At 36.9% G+C, this 27,887-nt stretch overlaps 2 protein-coding genes across 3 annotated transcripts; one reads left to right on the forward strand and one right to left on the reverse strand.

Annotated features, from left to right (window-relative positions):
• Positions 1–277: 277 nt before the first annotated feature.
• Positions 278–9,796, reverse strand: LOC126607226 (TNF receptor-associated factor homolog 1a-like). Its single transcript, XM_050274746.1, has 13 exons — positions 9,629–9,796; positions 8,586–8,802; positions 7,912–8,023; positions 7,036–7,124; positions 6,878–6,946; positions 6,659–6,788; positions 6,044–6,202; positions 5,368–5,716; positions 4,541–4,653; positions 3,550–3,700; positions 2,408–2,877; positions 2,117–2,324; positions 278–1,849 (listed from the first exon to the last, which is right to left on the reverse strand). The coding sequence occupies exons 2-13, from the start codon at positions 8,761–8,763 to the stop codon at positions 467–469; spliced, it is 3,411 nt and encodes a 1,136-aa protein (XP_050130703.1). The 5' UTR covers positions 8,764–8,802; positions 9,629–9,796; the 3' UTR covers positions 278–466.
• An 8,476-nt stretch (positions 9,797–18,272) lies between these two features.
• On the forward strand, positions 18,273–23,043 carry LOC126607227 (uncharacterized). 2 transcript variants are annotated; one of them, XM_050274748.1, is made up of 3 exons: positions 18,273–18,355; positions 18,783–20,386; positions 22,763–23,043. In XM_050274748.1, exon 2 carries the CDS (start codon positions 18,787–18,789, stop codon positions 19,618–19,620), a length of 834 nt encoding a protein of 277 aa, XP_050130705.1. In that variant the 5' UTR covers positions 18,273–18,355; positions 18,783–18,786; the 3' UTR covers positions 19,621–20,386; positions 22,763–23,043. The 2 variants fall into 2 exon arrangements, with proteins under 2 accessions (XP_050130705.1, XP_050130704.1); XM_050274747.1 differs by lacking the exon at positions 18,273–18,355 and having other exon boundaries at positions 18,670–20,386.
• The last annotated feature ends 4,844 nt before the right edge of the window (positions 23,044–27,887 follow it).

The following is a 27,887-nucleotide window of genomic DNA, read 5'->3' on the forward strand; positions in this document are numbered from 1 at the left end:
CCTGCCAATGGTATGCAATGTAGACAACTAGTAGTCAATGTTTAAACCATGTACTCTTTTCAAAGGTTTATATTGTTCAAATCCGTTGTGGCTCTGCCGGAAATTGTGTGCCGGGAGCATGACGCACCCGAGAGGAGGAGGCACCTAGCGAATACGAGCTTGATACTTGGGGACATCACAGTAGTAAAAAACTTTCACTCAAAGCGGTAGGAGCATAAGTGTTAAGAGAAAAAATTTGAAGCCTGCTTCTTCAACCGAGAACAGAGAAACCCCAGCATATAAACCAAGCCTTCATTTCTAACTTAAGAAAAGGGTGGAAGAAACACTCTTTACAAAATGTTTTCTTATGAAAAAGATTACAACCTCACTCCAAATGTAATGACCCAGCAATTTCCTCGAATACATTATTACAACGGACAGTGACCCACTAGTTTGCGGGCAGGCTCCATCGTTCCTTCATTCTCTTTCACTGTTGTTTAGAAGGCCGGAATACAGTGTAACCATTCGCCCTGCATGCCATATTCGAATATTCTGGATTGTAGTATGGGTAACCATCAGGTCCTGTGTTCCTCATGCCAAGTTGAGATAGATCAGAACCAGCCATTGCCCACTGGTTTGGAACTAACCCATCAATTGGCCCATTCACATAAGGTAGCGAACCAGCTTGCGGAGTAAATTCCCTAAGTGGTTCGAAATGGCCCCCTAATGTGTAGCCCCTCTGGTACCCATCATCTTGGTAACTCCGTGTTCTCTCAAACCTACACGAGCTGGTTGCAGATCCCATGTCATTAGATATGCCCAAATCGCCAGGGTAAGAAAACTGCCGATTTAAGTGACTTGGCCCATTACCGGAGTGAAAGGCAGAGCTTCCTCTAGCTGCACCAAAGCCATGTTCATCATCAAGCAGATCATTGATGATATCAAGGTGTGGGAACTCATCTGCCGATACACCTTGGGTTTGGCGCCCAGATGTACAGGCTGGGAACTCAGTAGACAAGTGTTCCCTTTGCCCACCATGTAAAGGATGGAAGTAGTCGAAATTTTGATCATTAAGCAAGGAGGAGGGATCATAGTTCATGCCTTTGCTTGATTCCCGTTGACAATTATCCATCCACTGGGGTCCATTATGCAACACATCCCGCGTCACCATGCCAAACGGGAAGCCTGACTTAACTGGGCTTGGGTCCATCATATCAGAGCTCCGAGGTAAGAACATTGGAGCAGATACCAAGGCTGGTGACTGAGAGTATACTGGGGATGGGCTCACTCCCGAACTTGGGGAGTTAGTATGTGCGAGACCAGTTGAACCTGAAGCAACATGGTTACCTAGTATGGCATTTCTATAAGACTGGGGAACATAACTATGAGTTGCTGGCGATGGATCAGGCCCCAACCGGCCCACTGCACTTACTGAACGGGCAAGCTGAGGAGCAGTTTGAGCTTGAACTGTAGGCACAACAGTAGAAGTAGGCCTCGGACCAGGAACAAGAGGAGCACTGGAAGGCCTAGACATCACAGGCATTTGCTGTGCCATGGCTTTTTCAGCTGGTTTTGGAGTAGTAGGCTTCTGAGTATGAGGTTTGGACATGCCATTATTCTGCGGTGAAGTAGTCAAAGGTACCACTCTCTCAGTCTGTTGTGCACCAATTGAGGATCCTTTTCTAAGTGGAATAGATTCTACAACAGCACTACTCTGGCTCTCTGACTTTGGTGGACCATTCAGGGGCACATCTTTAGAAGGGCTTCCAGGAGAGGATGTTACTGCTGGTGTCTTGTCTTTCAAGGGTCTTTCTAAATCAACCCCATCATTGATACTCAATTTTTTCTGCAGAGATACAACTTCTTCCTCCTGTTATACACCACGTGCAAAAAAATTATGTCACTCATGGATAATAAAAAATAAAAATAAAAGAAATTGCAATTAATGCTGACAAGTTCAGGGTTTAGGGATAGCAAGGAATAATGAAAATATCGCAAATGCAAGAGGAAACATTGAGGACACTGACTTAAACAAATTATGGTGTTAAAAATACAAGTGATGGGCCAACAACAGCAACAAACTCTTCAAAACTAGGTGGACACCATAAAAATTCTACAGATAAAAAAAAATATCCACCTTCTTAACAACATGTTGCTCCAGCCATTTAATCCGATCCTGCAATGAGTGAACAGCAGGCTCTGACTCAAATGCACCCACCTTACTACTACTTCCAGAAGCATCGTTCCGATATCCTGCATCCGCTACAGGCCCAGAAGGCTGACTTTCCGTCTCATTTGGCCAACTGTTCCCATCACTTATTGCCTTGGGGAGTTGGTGTTTCCCCCTGCAATTTTGAATTCAGTACATTGATTAAGTGCCTTGTATAATCATCAAGTTCAGAGCATGATATGTAAGCTATATATTTACCTGCTAGGAGATTTCTGGTTTTTGTAGCTAGATAATGAGTTCCCCTTATATGACCCATTCATTACCACTGATGGGACAGAATCTGTAGAACATGTTGAGGAACTATCATCCATCACAGATTGACTCTTTATTTCAGTTACTCCGTTTTGCAAGGATGACAGTCCAGTAATACCACTGCTACTAGCTTCTGTGGGAGGATGGACTTCTAATGTGTCGGTATCCCAATTTATTGGACCAGCATCTCTGTCTTCAGAATCAAGCGGAGGTACTTCAGCAACACCATCCACTGAATCAGACACATCAGATACATCTTCCAGCGTATCTGGCTTTTCAAGTACAGGTTGTTCTTCATCCCGTGTGTAGTCTTTCATTTCTTCAGTAGGGTGTTCTTGTTTCTCTTGTGCTACTACATCGGGCCTTTCCTCCCTCCCTTTGTCCTTACCCTTCCGGTTGTTCTTTTTCTGTTTAGCCTGTAGAAAAGAAGCAAGGGAGGTGTGTGAACAATCAATGGGAAAAATAAGGAAACACTTTTAGCAAATGCAACCAATAACCCTTCCTTATTGCAGTGGTTTCAATTTCAACTAAGGTTAACAAAAAGGTAGCATCATATAATAGATTATAGTTTCCATCCTAGAGTGGGAAGAGAATTTTTTCAACTTTCTAAAGGACCCAAATAGAAGATTAGAAGGTAAGATTAGTTAAAAATGGATCCCACGTGGCAGTCTCGTCTTCAAAGTGGCAATATATGAACAAAATGAAGCCAAAAGATAACATTGTTCAGAAAGACACGCACCCTATCCAGTATCCATGGAAATAGACTTGGCAACATTCCTAAACATATCCATTCCAATAAAGGCTACTAGAAAAACATTCAATTCCCATGAGGCTGCTTTTTCCCACATAGTAATCCTAAAAATTATTGTGCTACTAATTAACCAATTGGTGTTTTTGAATGAGAGGAAAGGAATTAATATGTCATCAACAAATACAGCATTTCAGCTGACAACTGTTGAGGCATATGGTGTTAGACTCACTACTGATTCACATTAATAGGCCAGTTCGGAATATCATAATCCTCTAAAACTACTCTGAAAAGTCGCATTTACATTCTAAACAAGATATTACATAGAACAGAATCAAACCTGTTTTTTCTTTGTCTTCTTTTCCTTTTCAGTAGCTCCTCGCTTTGCCTTCTGCTCACTTTCAGCCTGCCATGCTGCTTCTTCCTCACGGATGAGTTCCTCTTGCCTCTTCAATGCAACAGATTCATGATAAGCAACTTCAATTTTGTTGCTGCATGTAAATAGGACAAAGAATGGCACCATCAATAAGAATAGGCAAGTAAATATGAATATCACGTGACTGTTGAAAAGAGTGGTGTACAATTGGTTTTCATAGTCCAAATTCCGAAATTATCAACAATCATCCACTAAGGGAATATTCATAATCCAAAATGTAAATATTTGAATTCCACTAATAAAAAATTGCTAACTTCATTAGAACGCAAAATGCGCACTCTTAACCTGTTTTGAGGTAAAATAAGCCCAAAATGAAAAAGCACTGTTATTTTCACTAGGCAAAGATTCTAACTATGAAGCCATTCCACATTACCAAAGGAGATGGCATTAACTAGATAATATGCAATAATTTGCAAAAAAAATTACTAACAATGAAAATCCATATCTTACTTCTTAATGTGTACTCATAGTGCAGGATCCAAAAATCCCTTATCCTACGTGGGCGATGATCTAAATTACATCATTTTTAATTCCAGCCACAAGGCAGCAGCTTAGTTCAAAGTACTTGAATGAATCATTCTTCATAACACTACCTATTTCAATTTGTGTAGTATACCAGGAACCACAATCCTAAAAGAAACATGGCATGCCACGTCCTATGAAAGAAAATATATAAATGAAAATTTGATGATAGCACAATAATAAGGACCCATATCCATTACCAACCAAAATTCTCACTAACAGATAAAATCATAAACCATAAGTCTCCTACCATTTAGTATGAAACATACCCACAATAGTAGAATTCGCAACTGATTCAAAATAAAGAAGGCCAAGGGACAATCTTCAAATATTACATAAACAAGAAAAGAATATATTAGGACTAATAGAACACCTGAAAATATGAGCAAGGACAAATATTTCTACAGTCCTACGACCCAATTCCGTAAGACGCCTTTCATCCCGCTCAATAGAATCTTTGTTGAAGTCATCTCCAGAATTTCCATCCTGACAGAATAGCAGAATGATTGTTCAGAAATCATGCAGTTAAAAGAGTGGAAACTAAACACATATTACACATCCTCACCAACAACTATAATATGTTCCTTATTTGCTACAAAACGTACTAAATTCCTATTCATATTAATTTTGCACTCCCTTGATGGCTAGAAGTGAGAATTTGATATGAAGAATCCTTCTAATCACTAAAACACCAACATCTATTGATCTTTGCATCTATTGATCTTTGCCCTTAGAATGAGTTTTGACTAGAACAACAAAAACCTTGAACAGTGAGTTAACCAGTCAGTGAACAGTGAACAGCGCTGCTAGATATCAAGATATACTAGACTACTAAAATTTATAAAGAGAATAATGGCATTCAATGTATCCAAATTTCCAATAGCAGTGAGGAGAAGCATAATTCAGGACGTGGGAATAAAGGGTATAGAGTTTCCTTTTATGGTCAGAAGTTAGAAAGAACTGTAAACCAAAAATCCTAGGTTGAAATGAACTTCTTGTTGTTAGACAAGTCTTTTCCTAACCGGATAATGATTTTCCAATATCCTGAACATAAACGTAGCTGACAATATGAAATATCTACAAAAAAAAAAAAAAGGAATTGAATCCTTTATACCACACAACCAACAACCGAGATTTAAACGCGTCAGACCAACCAACCAACCAAACATCATTGCTTAGTATAGGATGTTAGCTACTCACTTTCGTACGATTTTGAGGACCCTTCTCATCTTTTGGAGGTAATGGTTCCAAGGCAGCCCTCTCAAGTAGCATCAGAACATCATCCACCAATACAAACATATCTTTCTCTACACGAACAATTGGCGCTCGCACTTCTTCAGTATCCAATAGTTTCACCTTACTTTTCTTGGACTTAGTTTGGCCTTCAAGAGCCTTTAAACCACTATACAATGAGTCCATTACCAACGTAGATGTGACTTCTTTCTCAATAAAAAAGTGCTTAACAACTACTTTCAGGACTGCATCCATCTTCTCCCTTGACATACGACGCCTAGCATTTTGTTCAATTCCCACCCAGAAGGAGCAGAAGCTGCGACCACATCAAAGGAAATGTTATCAAGAAATGAATTACATGTAACCACTAACCAAGTAACCAGTAAGTGAATAAATGTACAAACATATGCAGACATACATGCGTCCAAGAACACACATGAACCCAAGTGACCATGTTACTAAAAATCCAGCAGATAGCAAAAATTTCATTAAAGTCCTACCAAGTCACATTTACAAGAACCATGAAGCACGGTAAAGGTAAGCTCAAAACATTATGTCTTCCAAAATAGGGAATTGTATAGTTAACTCAGTCGTGATCATTCCAAACAGTAACATGATAGAAGTTCCAAAATCAAAGACATACCTTGACCATCTAGCTTTATCCTCTATCAACTTTCCAAGTTTACTTCTTTTCTCTTCCACAAAACGACGGCAAATTTGCTCTACATTTGTCAAGTATACCCTAACAAGTTCTCTCCTATATTGACAATCAAGGCAGCGAAAGGGCCGGTCTGCTTTCTCCCTACAAAACAAGAAGCAAAGAATAGGAACACTTACAAAGACGAATAAATTCCATGCAAATGAAAACACCGAAAGCAACATGATAAATTGCCAAAACAATATTCAGCCACCAAAGGTCAAAATGTGAGTTTAAATGGGGAGCTTTATAGTAAAGCTGGATTTAAAAACAAAATAGGACAACATAAGAGGATGCACTTCAATATCAAAACAGAGGAGACATTAACTTACAAAAAACTATAAATAAAAAGTAAAAACTAGATAAATAAAAATCCATAAGAAGTGGATTCCCTTCAATAGACAAGATATAGTGCATTCTTAGCTATAACGTATCCTTGAATTTGCAAAACAAGTGGTTATGTTGAGACCTAACTATGATACTCTTTTTCTGATTATAAGTCAAAAATACAAGATTGATTCTTCAATAAATCAAATTATAGCTTAAACAATCATAGAGCACCTGATGACTTGGACTTGCGCCTTTATTATAAGAGTGTCAGCATCAATAAACCCATCTAATACTTTTGACAGCTCCATGAATTTTTTCCATCCCCAGTCGTGCTCTTTCTTCCAAAAGCGATGTAATGTATCTACAAAAGTTTTATGCGCACTCAAACTTGGTAATGGATAAATTAAGAACCCACTGGAACAAACAAAAAAAAATTATTAACCAACCAACCAGAATATTTCGACTTCTTAGGGTCTTTATTTACCACAGCTATAGTAAACTGAGCAAAATGGCTCCAACCTGGTAGACAGACAAACAAGAAATTCCATAATTATACCCCAAACATAATTGATAATCAAGATAATTCAACAAAGGAAACAATAACACACCTGGAAGAAGTTTGTCATGATTAGCTACACAAAGAAACAAAGAGAGATGGTTGCAAACATCACAACCCTGGGGATAGATCAAGATATACCTGCCACAACAAAAATTTCAAAACTAACTCATCTTATGATGACTGTTTGCCCAAGCCACATGCATCTATCAGTAAATATGCGCCAAACTTTAGGGGTAACTATGTCTCGTGGACATATACATTTCTCACACTGCAGCACTTATGCAACCCTTCAGAAATGAGTTCAGGCTACATTCCCTTGGTGGGTACAAAAGGAATCCTGAAGATGTACCCCCAATATGTTTGCAAAATAACCACCCATGATTAGAGCATTACATGGTATGTCAAATACATTCACTGTTTAGCATAAGGAAGAGGAAAAACAGTCTGTAATAGTTCCACTAATTACTTAACTAATTATTCGTGGGTAGAGTCTTTGCATGTGTTGTCTGGAAAAAGGAGGACTCAATGATTACCAATTCGCCGAAGCCAAAAATTAAAAATACAGTACATGTTAAATAGTTACACAAATCTTTCAACCAGCCATTCTCTGTCCTACAAGCATTCAAATCACAACTTTACAGCAGCATGTGCATGTAAGAATTTTGTTCAAGGGGCATATCCTTCCCCTACATAAATAAATATTAAACAACAACAACAACAACAAAGCCTTATCCCACCAAGTGGGGTCGGGATGATTTGGTTTTGCCCCAACAACAAAGAAAATAAAAACTAACTGATGTCTATGAAAGAATACATGTCTCACCACATACACGGTGAATATGAACAATCTAAACAAGCAAACTAAGGTGATAGCATTTTTGTATGCTCAACATGCACAGAAATTAAGCATATTCAGAATTCATACCACTTGTAGCCGCCAACCTCAAAAGCATTACTACGAAGTTCCCTTTTGTTAATTTGAGAAAACTTCTCTATCTTCCACGTATATTTTCCATATAACTCTGATGGCTTTGGCCCTATAAAGTAAGAGGTTTGTGAACATTTAACAAATCATCCAAATAAAATTTGAGAGCAGAAACACTCACTAATAAATGACATGGGAAATGTAGAGTTTCTTATTTCTTACAATAGAATAAAGGAAGACTAAATTTTCAATCCATGGCGGAGTGAAAGGGTAATTAGAAACGAAATATACCAAAAGATGAATTAAACCTTTATATCAAATCAGAAATTTGGGAGGAAATGACATTATAAAACTGATACCATGCAGAGATGTGCAGTCAAAAGTAAAGTAAAATTATGCAAGGGCAGGTTTAATAAGATTTTGAAAAAAAAAGAAACTGACTGAAGCCTGTGAAAGTATACTATGTTATTTCACATTTTCAAGTAAAATACATAAATGTATTTGGAAATAACAATATCATCTGTATAGTAGCTATAAAACATTGGTATCTAGATTTGGTATCTTTTTGATCCATTGATTCAAAATTTCCACAAGCCTGGTATTATTGAAAAAAAAAATGGAATACACATTCTAACACACTAGGCAATTAGCATATGTAGTGCATAAAACAATACCACCGTCGTCGTCATCATCAGAGTCCCAATAAGGGGGCGAAGTAGATGGGGTTCCATTTTCCACCTGCTCAGAGGACCGCCATTCTGCTAAGGCTTCCCCAGAGAGACAACGCTGCCCACTTGAAATCCCCTCTGTAGACCTTCCTGGTCCAGACTCTTCACTAGAAATCCCAGCCATTTTCCACTCCAAAACTCCTGTCCTCACACTTTTCCAACCCTGCTCACATGATAGGAGAAAAACAACCAACAAAGAAATTTATTCACATTAGGATTTCAACCAAAATTGCACGAACAGAAGCATGTGCACACTACAAGCAACTTTTCTTTTACTCAATTACACAATAATGCTTAAAGAGCCAATAAATAAAACAAAAGACATCACAACTTTTGAATTTCAGGGGAGAAATGTTAACCAAATTCAAATTTAACAAACTGAATCACCCTTTCTGTCCTGTCTGGTTGCTAGCAAATGTGAGAAGACCGTAAAATTTAAAAAAAAAAAGAAAATCAATTTAATTGGGGCCTGACAAAACAAAAATCTCAGCTCAACTGATGGCTAAGAGGATGACAGTTTTACAGCAATCAAGACTTAAGGCAACATAAACGCAATAAATATTAAACTTAATCATAAATTTCCATGATTTTCTATGCAACCAAACAGCTTATCGGTTACCATTCCCTAAACCAAAAACCCACGTCCGAAATACCAAAAACCAATAAACCCTAAAATCGAAACTCCAAATACTTAAAGAAACCAAACTGAATTGAAACCAAACAGATTGAAAGCATGAAATTGCTAATCAAAAACCCTAAAAAGTCAGAACCATTTTGATGAACCCAATTGCAGGAAACTCAACCCAATTAAAAACCCACAAAAAACCGAACCAATCAAACTAAGATCGTGGATAATCAATCCCCTTCGACCGCGATCAAATAGAAACCCTATGGACCCTAGAGCGACGAAATTCAAAATAAAAATTACAGAAGGAACAGAAAACGGAATCTCGGAAACGATATCCAATAGATCGAATAGTGGTACGAACCTGCAACGAAGACTAGAGCTTATTCACAATGGCCAACGGAAGCCCTGAGATTCTAGAGAGAGAGAGAGAGAGAGGAAGAAAGAGAGAAAAAGAGAGATGGGTCGAAGGAGCAGGAGAGAGAGAGAGAGAGAGAGAGAGAGAATTGGGCAAGGGCGGAACCCGAAAAAGAAATTCTAATTTTATTTAATTTAGATTTTTGGATTTTTCATTTTATTGAATTTTGATTAATTATTTTTCTTTTTTTGGAAATGGAAATTTTACTTTTCTTTTTTCCCTCTGTTAATATGATTTTTTTTGTTTGTTTGAGGAATTAATTTTAATTATTGAAATGTGAAAAATTAAAGGAATATATAATTGAGAAAACTAAAATTGATGGGGGTACAAATAAAAAGAAGGGGATGCAGGGTTACATAGGGTCGGTGACAAATGTGGGGGAGCACAACAGAGACTAGTTTTATTGGCCTTGCACCTTGTGGGGCCCATTTTATTCTTAAGATAACGAGGCCGTCTTAGGTTTAATTAGGGGTGGTTCGGTATGGGATTCCATACCGAAACCCTTGTCCCGATTCCCAAACTGAAATTTTCGGGAATCCCAATTTCAATACCGATCCCAAACCAAATTTTCGGGAATTCCGAAATAATTTCGGGATTTCGGGACAAATCGGGAATCCCGAAATGGTTTTGGGCTTTTGGACTTTTGGGCTTTTGGACCCAATTTGACATAGCTTCATATGCATGCATGCTGCTAACATATAACCAAAGTAACAATTTGCCCACTGCCAGTCTCCAGTTGATGCTCAAGCTCCTTCTTGTTCAGGGTGGCCAAATATTCCCCAAGAAGGTTTCTGCAATATTAGTTAATTCAGTACGATCACTACATTTTTAACCACAAAAAAAAAGGATTGGAAACTTCTGGAATAATTAATAGATCGTTGGATGATCCACAATTAAAACAATGTAGATTCAGAGGAAGAAAACAAAAAAGATAAAATATTAAGCTTTTAGATATGTAAAGTTTACATTGTAAACAAACACAAATTATCTAAGAGGAACAATATATTATTAATGCAAAGTCCTAACGGTAGTGAAGGAAACATTTGGTAACAGCAGTGAAGGAAACATTTGGTTCTAATAAATCATACGAGGAAGGCAAGATGGAACTCTGAAATATCATGGCATTGATGTACCTCCTTTCAACAGCTGTAATTTCTTCCTCATCTCATGAAAGAAGCTTGCACTCATAAAAAAACTTCTATCCACCACCCAGATTACAACAGAGACGGAAAGAAGGTAGCATACGAAAACTATGGGAATGGAACTGTGAAATGGGATCTGACCTGAAACAAATCAATGGCACAGATTAAATCTAAAACAATGAACGGTTCAAATAAATTTCTTATAATTAAAAAATAATATATATATATATATAATTTTTTTTCGGTTCGGTATGGGAATACCGAAAAAATGAAATGCAAAACCGAATCCTATACCGAAACTTTCGGTTTGGTTTGGGATTATATCCCGAAAATTTCGGGAATTTTGGTTTGGGATTTTTTTGGTTTGGGATCGGGATTTTTTCGGTTTGGTTTGGGATTTTTGGGATTTTTTTCTAGCCCTAGGTTTAATTGCAGCTCCGGGTTTAAAAGCATGGACTTTCTAGACGGTGTCTTACAATCAGGGTTGATTTGGGGTTGATTCAATTTTTTCAAAAACATCATTTTTTTTTAAATAGGAACTTAATTGTGTTTGGTAAATAAAAAAATATTATTTTCTTCAAAATCATAGGTCCAAAACAGTTGAAAGGAAGCAACTATACACATGCTTTTGAATAAAAACAAACAATTATTGAAGGCAAGTCGAATACCAATTAATGAAACTTTCATATTAACAATCCTATTCTTTTTTTGCTAAAAACAATTTTAGCACTATAGTTAACCAAACATTTACCTGCTTCTTTTCAATTTTGAAAAAAAAAAACATAGCAGAAGTAGTTTTAAAAAAAAAAACATAGCAATTCCAGACTAGCCCTAAGTTTGAAAAATAATTAATTACTATTATTTTTATGATAATTAAAATAAATAAAAACTGTATTTCTATTGGGTCATAATCATCATAAGAATATTGAACCTTAGACGTAATATGAGCACTCTTTTTGCGAAGGCACTAGGCTCCTCCTTCCTCGACGAAATTCGAGGAACAGGTTGCGATGACGGCCTTGAGCCACCATTCATTTGCGCCTAACATCGTAGATTATTACAACATCTCTACTCTACATGAAACCTAGATTTACAACGAAATTCATACATTCCAAAATGATCGTAGGCCATGACCCTACACCCCACGCCACCACCTAACCTAGCCCAATATTGGGCTTAAGGGTTTCCATCTCAAGGTGGAGTTTTGGGATTTTTTTCGACCAACCCATAATGGCTCTAAAGAGTTAAATTTAACTTGAAATAGAGAACATGATTAGAGATGCTCTAATGAGTTAAGATTAAAATACGTTTAAAACATGATTTCAATGTAAAAAAATAGTGGTTAGATTTTTTTTTTTCCAAATATTTCCTTATGAGTATTATGATAAAAGTATGAGGTCTCTCAATTCATGAAGGTTTAATTAAGCCTCTTCAATACAATAATATTAGAGTTATTGTTACAAAGACGGCCCATAGGCCTACCAATGCCACAAATTTTCCTAGAAATAGTTAGACTTTATTGGAGCACATGTATCATGTACATTGAACTGAGTACATCCTTGTACATTGAACTAATTAATTTACCTAGTTGTATTCCTATATATTGTAACCTTTGATATCAATCAAGGGCCTCTAGTAAATTATCTTAAGTCTTATTCTCTCCTAAGTCTTTTACATGGTTTCATTGCCTTCTAAATCTTCCACTGAAGTCTTCAATCTTCTTAGTTTTCTATCATCCATGGCCTCATTTACTTCTGCCTCTTCTTCCCCTTCCCTCCCACACCTTCCCAATATTAATACTGCCAATTTTGAAAAACTTAACCACACCAACTATTTGCTTTAGCTTCGTTAAATGAAGTTGTTCCTCATCAGACATGGCTTATGGAAATTTGTGATTGGCACTTATCATCCCCTTCTTTCCCTCCTTAATGTTCCTGCTGATAAGGATCAACTCATCACTAAAGTTGTGAATCTCGTTCATGAACTTTGGGTTCAATATAATCATCCCCTTCTTTCCCTCCTTAATGTTCCTGCTGATAAGGATCAACTCATCACTAAAGTTGTGAATCTCGTTCATGAACTTTGGGTTCAATATAACCAGCTCACTATTTCCTAGCTCACCACCATCTTTACCAAGGAAATCTTTTCCCTCATTGTTGGTTGCAAAACTATTGAAAACGTTTGGGAGGCTTTCACAATCCATTTTGCCCATAAATCCTTTGCTAATGAAGCTCACATTCGAATCCAACTTCAATGTTATTCTGGTTCGTCTCCATTTTTGTGAAACTATTCCTCAATCAAGGCAGCCGATAAGTCATGGAAGGGTTTGTGTGAATAATGGAATGGTAAGCATTACTTATTTTAAAGTGTCCCAAGAGATACATAAGGGGCACCAAATTGTTGAAGAGTTTCTCCACACTGCAAAGTCGTTTTCTTACTCCCTTGCCTCTATTGGTGAACCTATCTCATCTTCCAACAAAGATTTGGTCTTACCGGTCCTTCGCGGTCTTGATCGGGACTACATCATGTTACACACATCGATCCTCAACACTCATCATCTCCCTTACTTATCAGAACTTCGCATTCTTACCTTCAAGTCCACATTCCCTCATTTTAAACTCTCATCCAACCTACTCTCATCTCAAAAAAAATTTGTTGCTTTTGCTTTCCTCTTCTCAGGCTTACGCATAACACAAACTAATGAGTCGTTCTATTCCTTGTGTCTTCATAAGTTATAACTTCTACCACAAGGCTATCATTGTCTTGATACATCTACTGGTTATGTCTATGTCTCACGTCATGTTTACTTAACGAAAATTATATTCCTTATAGTGATTTGTAGGTACATGCTTTTTCATTGATAGTCTCATTGAACATCACTCATTTATCTCCTGCATCGACCCCCTAGGGCCTTTATCTGTCTCTGTTCTGGCCCAAGCCTATTCAAGCCCAGTCTTGGCTCTAACTCATGTCAGCCGGCCAAACTCTGTAGCCTTATCTTTTACCACCTCAGTTGTTGTAACAGCATCTCTCAACATCTACATCACACTGGATTTTGTCCCTCATAACTCTAGATCCATCTCTTCTGCCTATTTGCCTCTACCTCTCAAATTAGGCTAGCGCAATCATTATATCAACCCCCTATAACACATGCTCCTCCACAACTATCACCACTCACCCAATGGTCACACGCATTTAGGAAGGCATCACTCAACTAAAAATTTATTTTTATGGCACCGTGTGGTACCCTCTTCCTCGTGCTGTTCTTACCATACTTGATTCTGTTGAACCAACATATTTTTCGCAAGTCTCCAAGCATTTTGAATGACGTGCTACTATGACAGAAGAGATCAACGCCCTCCTAAAAATGGACATTATAGTCTTGTTCATCTATTCCGATCAGAATACAGTTGGTTGTAAATGGTTTTTCATTTTAAAAGAAAATATGACGACTCCATTGACTGCTACAAAGCTTGCCTTGTTGCTAAGAGTTTCTAGCAATGCCCTGGCATATTATGGTGAAACATTTAGCCTGGTTGTCGAATTGACCACCTTTTGCACCGTCCGCTGTATGTTGTCTCGCTACCTCTCATGGTTAGTTTCTTCGTCAAATTGATATGAAGAATACCTTCTTTCATGGCTACTTGATAAGCTCATATTTATATATATTTTACATCAAATTCACTTGTCTTTTCTTAGCTAGTTCCTTATTTTTTTGAGCTATTTACTTTGTTTTTGTGTTTTGTAGGATTTGTCAAGCAAATAAAAGAAAAATAGCACAAGTGGGATTTTAAGTAACAAATTCGTCAAAAACACAAGAAGAAAAAAAAGAAGAAAAAAAGAGAAGAAAAAAAAAGAAAAAAAAAGTATACAAAGCAAATAAAAAGTTTTTTTTCAGTTTAGGGGTGTGGTTGGAGGTATTAGTAGAGTGGTTGGAGAACTTGAGTTCTTGTAAATCTCAACAAGAGAATTGCTTGCAATATAGCTTGGAACTTGTGTTTACCTATCCTTTCATTTCTATAACCCTCTTCCTAAGCCTCATTACAACCAATAAAAGTCCTCTTGATTTAAGTTTTGCAATTATGATTGTAGAGATGAGATCTTTATGCAAGCTTATGGTAGATCTTTCACATCTGATTCTTTGAGCGAAACACGTTAAACTAAACATATGTGTGATTGAGTGTATGTCCCGTGAGAAGATCACTAGTTAGCATGTGGTGTTTTAAAAAAAAAAAAACTTGAAATTGCATTAGCATGGCTATTACACACACTACACTTCATGGATGATTAAAAAGTTACTGCTAACATTTGAATAAGGAAGATGAGCTTGGATTAGCTTGTTTGGTGCTAGCTAAGGTTCTTGATGATTTGTTTTCTTGAATGAAATTCTATGAGGGTCACATAGGGGGAAACTATTGTTTTTCATGTTGCTACTTTTTCATATTTTCTTCGTTTTGCTCGAGGACTAGCAAAAGCTAAGTGTGGGGGTATTTGATAAGCTCATATTTATATATATTTTACATCAAATTCACTTGTCTTTTCTTAGTTAGTTCCTTATATTTTTGAGCTATTTACTTTGTTTTTGTGTTTTGTAGGATTTGTCAAGCAAATAAAAGAAAAATAGCACAAGTGGGACTTTAAGTAACAAATTCGTCAAAACTGCCTGTGCAGGTCAGCTGACTTTGGAAGCAAGTTGTGAACAACTCAGAATGAATTAGAGAATGAGCCTTATATTCTTGGAAAGCTACGGATGTCTATTTTCTGGAGCATTTCGCGGATTGTTAATATCTGTTTTCTAGAAGAAGTTATGGCCGTTTTAACACTAAAAGGTTTCCAAGACGCTGAGTAGTTTGTAACTGCATTGAAGGCAATATATCCAATAAAACTAGCAGCCAAAACTGATGCAGCCAAGAACAAGCCAGCTGACACCTCTTCAAATATCAGATGAAATGGAATTAAAGATGAGGTTAAGTGGGAGTAATTGGCATAAAGGTTGCCCAAAAAGTTACAATTGTTTTACCATTTCCTCTCACTTATTGTCATCACTAAATGGCTGTTAGTGGGGTGAGTTATGGAGCAGAAATGGGGCAGCAAGCATGGGCATAAAGGCTGTAGGTTGCAGCAGCAAAAGAGAGTTCTTTAGAGGAAAAAAAAATAGAAAAAAAGGAAGGAAAGGAAGGAAAAAAGGCAAGGCTGCTGCGTTGAGAAAGGAAGGAAAGGAATGAGGAAATCTTGGCATTCTCTTCTCTCGGTTTTATCTTCTCAAACTCATGTTTTTCTTTTGGTTTATTTTGAGAACTATGTGTAACTAATTTTTTAGAAGTTAGGGGCTGTTTTGAAGCCCCGAATATGATTGCAATTTTGTTATGATATTTCGTTGAATTACTTTTATGAATGGATGAAACTTGGTTCACTACTTGTCTCATTGATGAATTCTTTATTTGTTTTCTATGGATGCATACGTAGTAAGCATATCTAGGATTCTAATGCTATGAATATGTGTGTGCCTGCCCTTGTCGAATGAGGACCTACATATGTTCTAAAGTAGTACTTGTTAATTGCGATTAACATGTGAACCAATTTCTAGGATAAGTAAGACAACGCCAGTACTTACGATGCCTTGTGATGACTCAAATCTTTTCGTTCTTAATGATTTCTACTTGTTAAATCTATGAACACGCCATTCTAGATTGCATGCTAGGGACTAAGTTAAGTTGAAAACGCCATTCTCTTAACATACTACGTAAGAAAGAGTAATAGGTTGAGTTCTAACATTGAGCCAACTTGAGCATCTTCATCCGGAAATAAAAGAAATTTGAATGAAACATAACATGTTTGCATGATTATTTGGTGGTGGATAGCAATACCCCTAACTCGTTTTTCTTAATTTGTGAACTACTTAAAATTTGTTTCTGTCCTATTTTTGTTCGATTTAATTTAAATAGCAAATCAACTCCAAAAATCTCAAAAATTTGTGTGAGTGTAGCTTTCTGTGTCTAGCATCTGCATATAAATTTCGTAGACTTTAGATAAGTATAAGTCAGTCTAATAATTATTTTTCGGTGGCTGGTCAGTAGGGACAGCAACGCAGTTTTTGTGACATTTTAGGTAGTTAGATAAAACAATCTTCTACGGGAAAGACCCTTATTTTCATATGCTAAAATTGACAAATCTTAGTGTTAATATGGAAAATCAATAGGACATTTGTGTGCTACTTTGTGGTGTGGTTTTAATCCTATCAAATTTTTGGCGCCGTGTCGCCGGGGATTGTTATTTCTAATTACTTATTTTTCTGTTGTTTTCTTTTCTTGTCTCATTAGTGTTTTTGTTTTTGTTTTTATTTCAGGTACTCTTCGTAGTATATGCATACTCGAAGGTCCAAGAGCATTGATCTAGCTTCGTACGATCTTGAGCTTGAACGAACACTTCGAAAGCTTCAGAGAAAAATAAAGCCGAAGCGTGCATCGGTGTCCTTACCACCATCTTCTCCACTACATTTGAGTTCTGAAGAGGAGGAAGAACCACAAGAAGGCATGGCTGATAACCGTACTTTGAGGGAGTTGGCAACGCCGAATACGGATCAACAACCATTGTGCATCACCTATCTAAATGCAGACGGAGGATTTGAGCTCAAGTCCGGCATGATTCACTACTTGCCTAAGTTCCATGGCTTCTCAACAGAGGATGCCAACAAGCATCTCATGGGGTTTCACGTGGTGTGCGCGGGAATGAGACCAGCAAATATGGATGAGGAGCAAGTCAAGTTGAGGGCATTCCCATTTACATTAGAAGCCAAGGCAAAGGAGTGGCTTTACAATTTACCTCCGGGATCAATGAACACATGGAACCAGGTGAAGCAAGCATTTTTGGAGCAATATTTTTCGGCCACAAAAGCTGCAAGCATAAGGAAGGACATAATCCGACAACAACATGGAGAACCCTTTGGAGATTACTATGAGCGATTCATACATTTGGTTGCATCTTGTCCTAATCATCAAATTTCAGAGCATCTTTTAATACAATATTTTTATGAAGGAGTAAGTGGAGGAGCATTCATGGACAAGACACCAACTAATGTTAAGGCATTGCTAAAGAACATTGCTAGCAACACGACAATTTGAAGGGAGAGATGAGCTACCTCTTAAGAAAGTTAACGAGGTAAGTGCTAACTCTAGTATTGAATTACAATTAGCTAACTTGATTAATCTTGTGCAACATGTTATGGTGGCTCCAAAACAGGTGTGCGGTGTATGTTCAATGATGGGACATGCCACGGACATGTGCCCTTCATTGATAGATCAAGGTGGCCTTGAGCAAGCTAATGCGTTATGAGGATTTCGAGGGCAACAAAGGCAAAAGTATGATCCATATTCCAACAACTATAACGCAGGATGGCGCGATCATCCACACTTAAAGTGGAACAATCAAGACAATGGACAACAATCTGTTCCCAACAACTATAACCGTTCGTCTGGCTTCTTTCAAGCAAGACCGCAGGCACCATTTCAGCCTCAACAACAACAAGCTCCAAGTAAGTCTCTTGAGGATTTAATTGCTTCTCTAGCTAACTCTACTCAATCTCATCAACAGAAAACAAACAAAGCAATTGAAAACCTTGAGCGCCAAATAAGTCAGTTAGCAAGTTTGATGGGGCAACAACACCAACCAAGAAGGTTGTCTAGCCAAACCGTGGTGAATCCAAATGCGGAGAAGATGAATGTTGTGACTTTAAGGAGTGGAAAAGAAGTTTTTGAGCAGTCGAGGATGCAAAAGAGGACTAGAAAATACACAATTGAACAAGGTGAGCTACAAACCAAGAATCTTGAGCAAGATGAGGCTTCAACAGAAACTGAAAAGTCTCCTAAAGATACATAATTGAACAAAAAAGATTCTGATAAGGTAAGTAAAGAAGTTCAAAATTCATTTAACTCATGTGTCTCTGTTCCTTTCCCTTGTAGGTTTATGAAGTCTAAGAAAGAGCAAACTGATAAGGAAATCTTGGATACTTTCCGGAAAGTCCAAGTGAACTTACCTCTTTTAGATGCCATAAAACAAGTTCCCAAGTATGCAAAGTTCCTTAAAGAGCTTTGTACGAACAAGAGGAGATTCAATGATCAAGAAACTGTGGCATTGAGCGAGGAAGTATCAGCTGTTTTGCAGAGAAAGCTGCCACCGAAGTTGAAAGATGCCGGTAGCTTTACCATTCCATGTGTAATTGGAGGGAAAAAGTTTGGGATAGCATTGTGTGATTTGGGGGCATCCATCAATCTGATGCCATATTCAGTGTATAAGTCATTGAACCTTGGAGACTTGAAGGAAACAAAGGTAGTAATCCAGTTGGCAGATCGTTCAAATAGATATCCCAAAGGCCTATTGGAGGATGTACTTGTGCAAGTGAATGAGCTCATTTTTCCTGCTGACTTTTTTGTTCTTGAGATGGAACACGACCCTATGCCTACTGCACTTCCTCTTATATTGGGAAGACCATTCCTTAGAACGGCACGTACGAAGATTGATGTCTACGATGGTACCTTAACCATGGAAATTGATGGGGAAAACGTCAAGTTCAGAATCTTCAATGCTATGAGGTATCCTAGTGAATTAGAATCTTGTTTGTCTCTTGATATGTTTGACTATTTTGTGCAGGATTGTTTTAATGAAGGTGTGGAACAAGATACTTTAAAGAAGGCATTAGTGCATAGTATTACACATGGAAATTTTAATTATTCAGAGCACATTGAAGAAAAATTAATCCAAACAGTGGTCTCTCTTGAATCTTTCACCAATTCGTGGTAAGTGTTCTTCCTATTTTATTTCTCTTCCTACTTCTAACGAAAAAACTCTTCCTTCTGTGATTCAGGCACCTAAATTGGAGCTTAAACCGATTCCTGAACATCTGAAGTATGCATTTTTTGGAGAGGATGAAACATTACCGGTTATCATATCATCACAACTCACAGCAGAAGAGGGGGATAAACTGATCCGGGTACTGAAGGATCACAAAACTGCCATAGCTTGGAGCATTGCAGATATCAAAGGTATAAATCCAGCTACATGTATGCATAGGATTCTGTTGGAGGAAGGTGCAAAACCAACAAGGGAAGCTCAACGTCGTTTGAACCCACTTATGATGGAGGTTGTCAAGAAAGAGGTTATCAAACTTCTTGATGTTGGCATCATATATCCTATTTCGGACAACAAGTGGGTGAGCCCTATTCAAGTAGTTCCGAAGCGATCCGGAGTCACAGTTGTTAAGAATGAAGCTAGTGAGCTAGTGCCAACACGTGTGCAAAATAGTTGGCGAGTCTGCATAGATTATCGGAAGATAAATAACACCACACACAAGGATCACTTTCCAGTCCCATTCATAGATCAAATGTTAGAAAGGTTAGCTGGTCATTCTCATTATTGCTTTCTTGATGGCTATTCTGGATATAATCAGATTGCAGTTGCTCCGGAGGATCAAGAAAATACGACTTTCACATGTCCATTTGGCACATTTGCATACCGGATGATGCCGTTTGGACTTTGCAACGCTCCCGCCACATTTCAAAGATGTATGGTAAGTATATTTTCTGATATGATTGAGAAAATAATTGAAGTGTTCATGGATGATTTTTCAGTTTATGGTGATTCTTTTGATACATGTCTACATAATCTGTCCCTAGTTTTAAAACGTTGTCAAGAAACTAATCTGGTGTTAAATTGGGGAAAATGCCATTTCATGGTTTCGCATGGATTAGTTATAGGGCATATCATATCTGAAAAGGGAATTGAAGTTGATAAATCTAAAATAGAACTTGTTAGTTCTTTACCCATCCCTACTACTGTCAGGGAGATTCGTTCTTTTCTTAGACATGCAGGTTTCTACCGTAGGTTTATGAAGGACTTCTCAATGATTTCTAGACCCTTGTGTCGTTTACTTCAAAAGGATGTAACATTTGATATGAATGAAGAGTGTGTGGTAGCATTCAACAAGCTTAAGGAGTTGTTATCCATGGCTCCTGTGATCATGCCACCAGATTGAAGTTTACCTTTTGAGTTGATGTGCGATGCTTCAGACTATGCTGTTGGTGCAGTTCTAGGGCAGCGTGTCAACAAAGTGCCACATGTCATCTATTATGCATCTCAAACACTCAATGATGCACAGTTGAATTATTCAACAACAGAGAATGAGCTTCTAGCTGTTGTATTTGCTTTAGAAAAATTTAGATCTTATCTTATTGGGACTAAAGTTATTGTGTTTTCTGACCATGCAGCTTTGAAGTATCTACTCAAAAAAAAAGATGCAAAACCGCGACTTATTCGATGAATACTTCTGCTTCAAGAGTTTGACTTGGAGATTAAGGATAAAAAAGGGAGTGAGAATGTTGTAGCAAATCATCTTAGCCGACTTGTGCATTCAAACACAGAGGAATATCTCATCCCTTTACGTGAAAGTTTTCCAAATGAGCAACTGTTTTCATTAAAGATTACTGACCTTTGGTATGCAGATATTATCAATTACAAGGTCATCAAAAGGATTCCAGATGATTTTACACGTGCTCAAAAAGATAAACTTGTCAAAACCGCCAAATACTACGAGTGAGATGATCCTTATTTGTGGAAATATTGCACTGATCAATTGATTAGAAGGTGTGTCCCCGAATCTGAGTTTAAATCTATTCTAACTTTTTGTCATTCTTATGCATGTGGTGGCCATTTTGGAGCAAAGAGGACAACTCTTAAGGTGTTAGAGAGTGGTTTTTATTGGCCTAGTTTGTTTAAGGATACGTACGAGTTTTGTTCAACATGTGATCGTTGTCAACGAACGGGTAACTTGGGCCCAAGAAATCAATTGCCACAAACCCCTATTTTGGTTGTTGAGATCTTTGATGTGTGGGGCATTGATTTCATGGGACCTTTTCCATCTTTAAATGGTTTTCTTTACATTTTATTGGCTGTGGATTATGTTTCTAAATGGGTGGAAGCGAAAGCCACCAAAACTAATGATTCAAAAGTTGTTTCAGATTTTATTAAGACTAACATCTTTGCAAGATTTGGAACACCTAGAGCAATCATCAGCGATGAAGGGAGTCACTTTTGCAATCGAACATTTGAAGCGTTGCTTAGGAAGTACAATGTCACACATAAGGTGTCTACACCTTATCATCAGCAAACTAGTGGTCAAGCAGAAGTATCAAACCGTGAGGTGAAGCAAATTTTGGAGAAAACTGTGAGTCCTAGTAGGAAGGATTGGAGCATGCGCTTAAACGATGCATTGTGGGCTTATAGGACTGCTTATAAGACTCCTATTGGAATGTCCCTATTTCGGTTAGTTTATGGGAAACCATGCCGTCTTCCAATAGAGTTAGAACACAAAGCTTATTGGGCGATCAAAGCCTACAACATGGACATGAGTGTTGCCGGACAACATAGAAAGCTTCAATTGAATGAGTTAGACGAAATCCGGAATGATGCATACGAGTCTAGTCGAATATACAAGGAGAAATCAAAGGCATTTCATGACAAGATGATATCAAGGAAGAGCTTTTCCATTGGACAAAAAGTTCTTTTATTTAATTCTCTCATTCGGTTATTTCCAGGTAAACTTCGTTCTCGATGGGTTGGTCCATTTGTTATAAATAATATTTTTCCTTATGGTGCAGTGGAAATCCAAAGTGCAAAGACCGGAAACATATTCAAAGTGAATGGGCATAGACTCAAGCCATATTATGAGTCTTTTGCGGAGCATGATGTGGAGGTTGCACCCCTCCAAGAACCATCTCCCCTTGGATGATTACTCTTAGTACCGTCCGGCTGCGGACATAAAAGCAAGCACTTATTGGGAGGCAACCCAATATTTCTATTCATTGTCTTTTTATGTCATTTTCAATTTTTAGTTTGCTTTTTCTGAATTTTCTTGCGTGCTAAGCTGAATTATTTCTTTTCTTTGTAGGAAAATTTGATCGTGCCCACCATTGGAGTTGATTGCAGAATTGGAGTTTGGGGGTCACTGCTTGATTTTACTGCAAATTGGGGAAGTTTTCAGTCCAAATGCTTTATTTTGTTTATTATTATTTATTTTATTTTTATTTTTATTTTCATTTTCTGACATTGAGGACAATGTCTAGTTTAGGTTTGGGGGTAAGGATCTAAAAAATGACCAAATTGAAAATGTTCATCCCTTTGACTAAGAATTGGTTTGATTTGTTTTCTTGTTGTTGCTTTTTGTTTTCTTAATTGGTTTTGTTTACTCTAAAAAATAAACCCCAAAAAAAAAAAATTAAAAAAAATGTGAAAATCCAAAAAATATTGTCTTATTTTCTTTATCGCTTTGAATTAGATTTTTGTTAGTTTCCCGACCCAATGATATAATTGGATTGAATTTGAACTACAGGGATCAAGAATTTAGTAAGCATGTGTTGTGTGAAATTCCTTGTTCTCTTGTTAGCCTTGTACATGTTTAATCATCTTTGAAAAACCAAATGCACATAGCCTTGTTGATGTGAAACTAAAGTATGACTTAAAACTTCGCATGTGAATATAGTGACCATATACAACCTATGTGAGTTTTTGAGCCTATTGAAAGTGTGTGCATTTTTCATACACTCATATTCTTTCATGTGTGATGAACTTATGTGACTTACATCTCTAGAACTTGCGTAACGATCTTTCGAAATGTTTGTCATTTGATTGCATGAACTTGAAAAGGATAGAGGCATTAGGTTTATCACCATGGCCCAAATAAGCATGTTTCCAAAAGAAAAATAATATCATTAGATTGCCAATTTGATCCGTATATGTTGAGCCTTTTATTTCTTATCACCAAATATGTCTATCCTTATACCTTAAACATTTTTCCTTACCCTTTCCAAGCTAGCTAGTGAGCAATGTGAGATTGTCTTATGAGAAATGTTTGTGAAGTACTTTGAAGGAGTTTGGAAAAAGAATAAGTATGGGGGTATTTCATGTTTGTATTTAGTTATGTGCAAAATTGGTTCAAAAAACAAAAAAAAAGAAAAAAAAAAGAAAAAAAAGAAAAAAAAAGTATACAAAGCAAATAAAAAGTTTTTTTTTCAGTTTAGGGGTGTGGTTGGAGGTATTAGTAGAGTGGTTGGAGAGCTTGAGTTCTTGTAAATCTCAACAAGAGAATTGCTTGCAATATAACTTGGAACTTGTGTTTACCTATCCTTTCATTTCTATAACCCTCTTCCTAAGCCTCATTACAACCAATAAAAGTCCTCTTGATTTAAGTTTTGCAATTATGATTGTAGAGATGAGATCTTTATGCAAGCTTATGGTAGATCTTTCACATCTGATTCTTTGAGCGAAACACGTTAAACTAAACATATGTGTGATTGAGTGTATGTCCCGTGAGAAGATCACTAGTTAGCATGTGGTGTTTTAAAAAAAAAACTTGAAATTGCATTAGCATGGCTATTACACACACTACACTTCATGGATGATTAAAAAGTTACTGCTAACATTTGAATAAGGAAGATGAGCTTGGATTAGCTTGTTTGGTGCTAGCTAAGGTTCTTGATGATTTGTTTTCTTGAATGAAATTCTATGAGGGTCACATAGGGGGAAACTATTGTTTTTCATGTTGCTACTTTTTCATATTTTCTTCGTTTTGCTCGAGGACTAGCAAAAGCTAAGTGTGGGGGTATTTGATAAGCTCATATTTATATATATTTTACATCAAATTCACTTGTCTTTTCTTAGTTAGTTCCTTATATTTTTGAGCTATTTACTTTGTTTTTGTGTTTTGTAGGATTTGTCAAGCAAATAAAAGAAAAATAGCACAAGTGGGACTTTAAGTAACAAATTCGTCAAAACTGCCTGTACAGGTCAGCTGACGTTGGAAGCAAGTTGCGAACAACTCAGAATGAATTAGAGAATGAGCCTTATATTCTTGGAAAGCTACGGATGTCTATTTTCTGGAGCATTTCGCGGATTGTTAATATCTTTTTTCTAGAATAAGTTATGGCCGTTTTAACACTGAAAGGTTTCCAAGACGCTCAGTAACTGCATTGAAGGCAATATATCCAATAAAACTAGCAGCCAAAACTGATGCAGCCAAGAACAAGCCAGCTGACACCTCTTCAAATATCAGATGAAATGGAATTAAAGATGAGGATTAAGTGGGAGTAATTGGCATAAAGGTTGCCCAAAAAGTTACAATTGTTTTACCATTTCCTCTCACTTATTGTCATCACTAAATGGCTGTTAGTGGGGTGAGTTATGGAGTAGAAATGGGGCAGCAAGCATGGGCATAAAGGCTGCAGGTTGCAGCAGCAAAAGAGAGTTCTTTAGAGGAAAAAAAAATAGAAAAAAAGGAAGGAAAGGAAGGAAAAAAGGCAAGGCTGCTGCGTTGAGAAAGGAAGGAAAGGAAGGAGGAAATCTTGGCATTCTCTTCTCTCGGTTTTATCTTCTCAAACTCATGTTTTTCTTTTGGTTTATTTTGAGAACTATGTGTAACTAATTTTTTAGAAGTTAGGGGCTGTTTTGAAGCCCCGAATATGATTGCAATTTTGTTATGATATTTCGTTGAATTACTTTTATGAATGGATGAAACTTGGTTCACTACTTGTCTCATTGATGAATTCTTTATTTGTTTTCTATGGATGCATACGTAGTAAGCATATCTAGGATTCTAATGCTATGAATATGTGTGTGTCTGCCCTTATCGAATGAAGACCTACATATGTTCTAAAGTAGTACTTGTTAATTGCGATTAACATGTGAACCAATTTCTAGGATAAGTAAGACAACGCCAGTACTTACGATGCCTTGTGATGACTCAAACTCTTTTCGTTCTTAATGATTTCTACTTGTTAAATCTATGAACACGCCATTCTAGATTGCATGCTAGGGACTAAGTTAAGTTGAAAATGCCATTCTCTTAACATACTACGTAAGAAAGAGTAATAGGTTCAGTTCTAACATTGAGCCAACTTGAGCATCTTCATCAGGAAATAAAAGAAATTTGAATGAAACATAACATGTTTGCATGATTATTTGGTGGTGGATAGCAATACCCCTAACTCGTTTTTCTTAATTTGTGAACTACTTAAAATTTGTTTCTATCCTGTTTTTGTTCGATTTAATTTAAATAGCAAATCAACTCCAAAAATCGCAAAAATTTGTGTGAGTGTAGCTTTCTGTGTCTAGTATCTGAATATAAAATTTCGTAGACTTTAGATAAGTATAAGTCAGTCTAATAATTATTTTTCGGTGGCTGGTCAGTAGGGACAGCAACCCAGTTTTTGTGACATTTTAGGTAGTTAGATAAAACAATCTTCTGCGGGAAAGACCCTTATTTTCATATGCTACAATTGACAAATCTTAGTGTTAATAAGGAAAATCAATAGGACATTTGTGTGCTACTTTGTGGTGTGCTTTTAATCCTATCACTACTTATAAGAAGATGTCTTTATGACTCAACCTCAAGTGTTCGTTGATTCGACTCGGCACATGTGCGTCATTTATGCAAGTCCCTCTATGTTCTTAAGCAAGCTCATCATGCATGGTTCACTCATATTAGCTTATTTCTTTTCTCTATTAGATTCCTTCAAAGCCAAGCTGACAATTTCCTATTTATTTTTCGACATGGCTCATAGTTGATTTATTTACTACTTTATATAGATGACATTCTTATACTAGAATCTTCCTTACTTTCAACATTCATCAAAATTTTGGGCAACACATTTGACATTAAGTACCTAGGACCACTCAGGTATATCTTTTGATTACAGGTGATTTGTGACTCTAATTGTCTATGTATAAATCAAGATAAATATGATCATGACTTTCTTGTGAAGCAGAACATGATTGACTACAAGCCTGAGTCCACTTCTCTTAAGGCCAAAGTTGCCTTAACAGCCCAGGACAATTCCTTATTGGCCTCCCCCACTACTTATTGTGAAATTGTCGGCTTCCTTAGTACCTCACTCTCACTAAACTAGATTTGTCCTTGGCCATCAACATTATTACACAATTCATCGTACTTCTCACATAATAGCTATCAAGTGTATTCTTTAGTATATCAAAGGCACCATCGATTATAAACCAACATTCCATCTTCATTCGGTTTCTCTCAGTCTCTCTACTATTTTGATGCTAAGGTACTAAGGAAGTGTATTCTTTAGTATATCAAAGGCACCATCGATTATAAACCAACATTCCATCTTGATTCGGTCACTTGTCACTCTACAAGTGGCTACCTTGTTTTCTTGGGTATTAACCTTGTATCTTGGTGTTCCAAGAAACAACCCACTGTTTCTCACTCCAATGCTGAATTCGAATATCGGTTCATGGCCCATGCATGTGCTCAAACGCAATGCTTGTGTTCCTTACTTCGTGAACTTGGTGTCCCTGTTCACTTTTCGATTCAGCTCAACTGTGATAATCTTAATGCTACAAATATCTGGCTACAAATTTCGTTCTACATGCTCATACTCATCACAATGAACTAAATTATCATTTTGTTCGCGAAAAGATGGTTGTGGGTACTCATTGTGTTTGTTATAATACTTATGTTGATCAACATGTTGTTTGCTCACGAAAGCTCTTTATAAACCATGGCATGATCTCCTCCGTTCCAAACTTGTCCGCTTAAGTCCGTCCAGTTTGCCAGGGATGGGAAGAGTTTAAGAGACACCCATAGCCCAACCAATGTCGTAGGTCCTTCTAGAAATAGTTAGACTTTATTGGAGTACATGTATTGTATCATGTACATTGAATTGAGTACATCCTTGTACATTGAACTATATTAATTTACCCACTTCAATTAGGCTCTTGTATTCCTATATATTGTAACCTTTGATATCAATCAAAAGCATCCAGTAAAGTATCTCAAGTCTTATTATTTCCAAAGTCTTCTAGGTTTATTTCCTTAAAGTTGTCATAAGTCACACAATGAATCAATAATAATATCAACAACAAAGAAATCAACAATAATTTGATATCTGTATAAGAATAGAATTCTATATTGGGCATATGAAAAAAAATATATATAGTATTAATATATGAGAGATTTTAATTTATAAAGTATATTTTGATTAATAATTTTCTCCTAA

This window comes from Malus sylvestris, chromosome 16 (assembly GCF_916048215.2).
Source record: "Malus sylvestris chromosome 16, drMalSylv7.2, whole genome shotgun sequence".
Classification (NCBI taxonomy): Eukaryota; Viridiplantae; Streptophyta; class Magnoliopsida; order Rosales; family Rosaceae; genus Malus; species Malus sylvestris.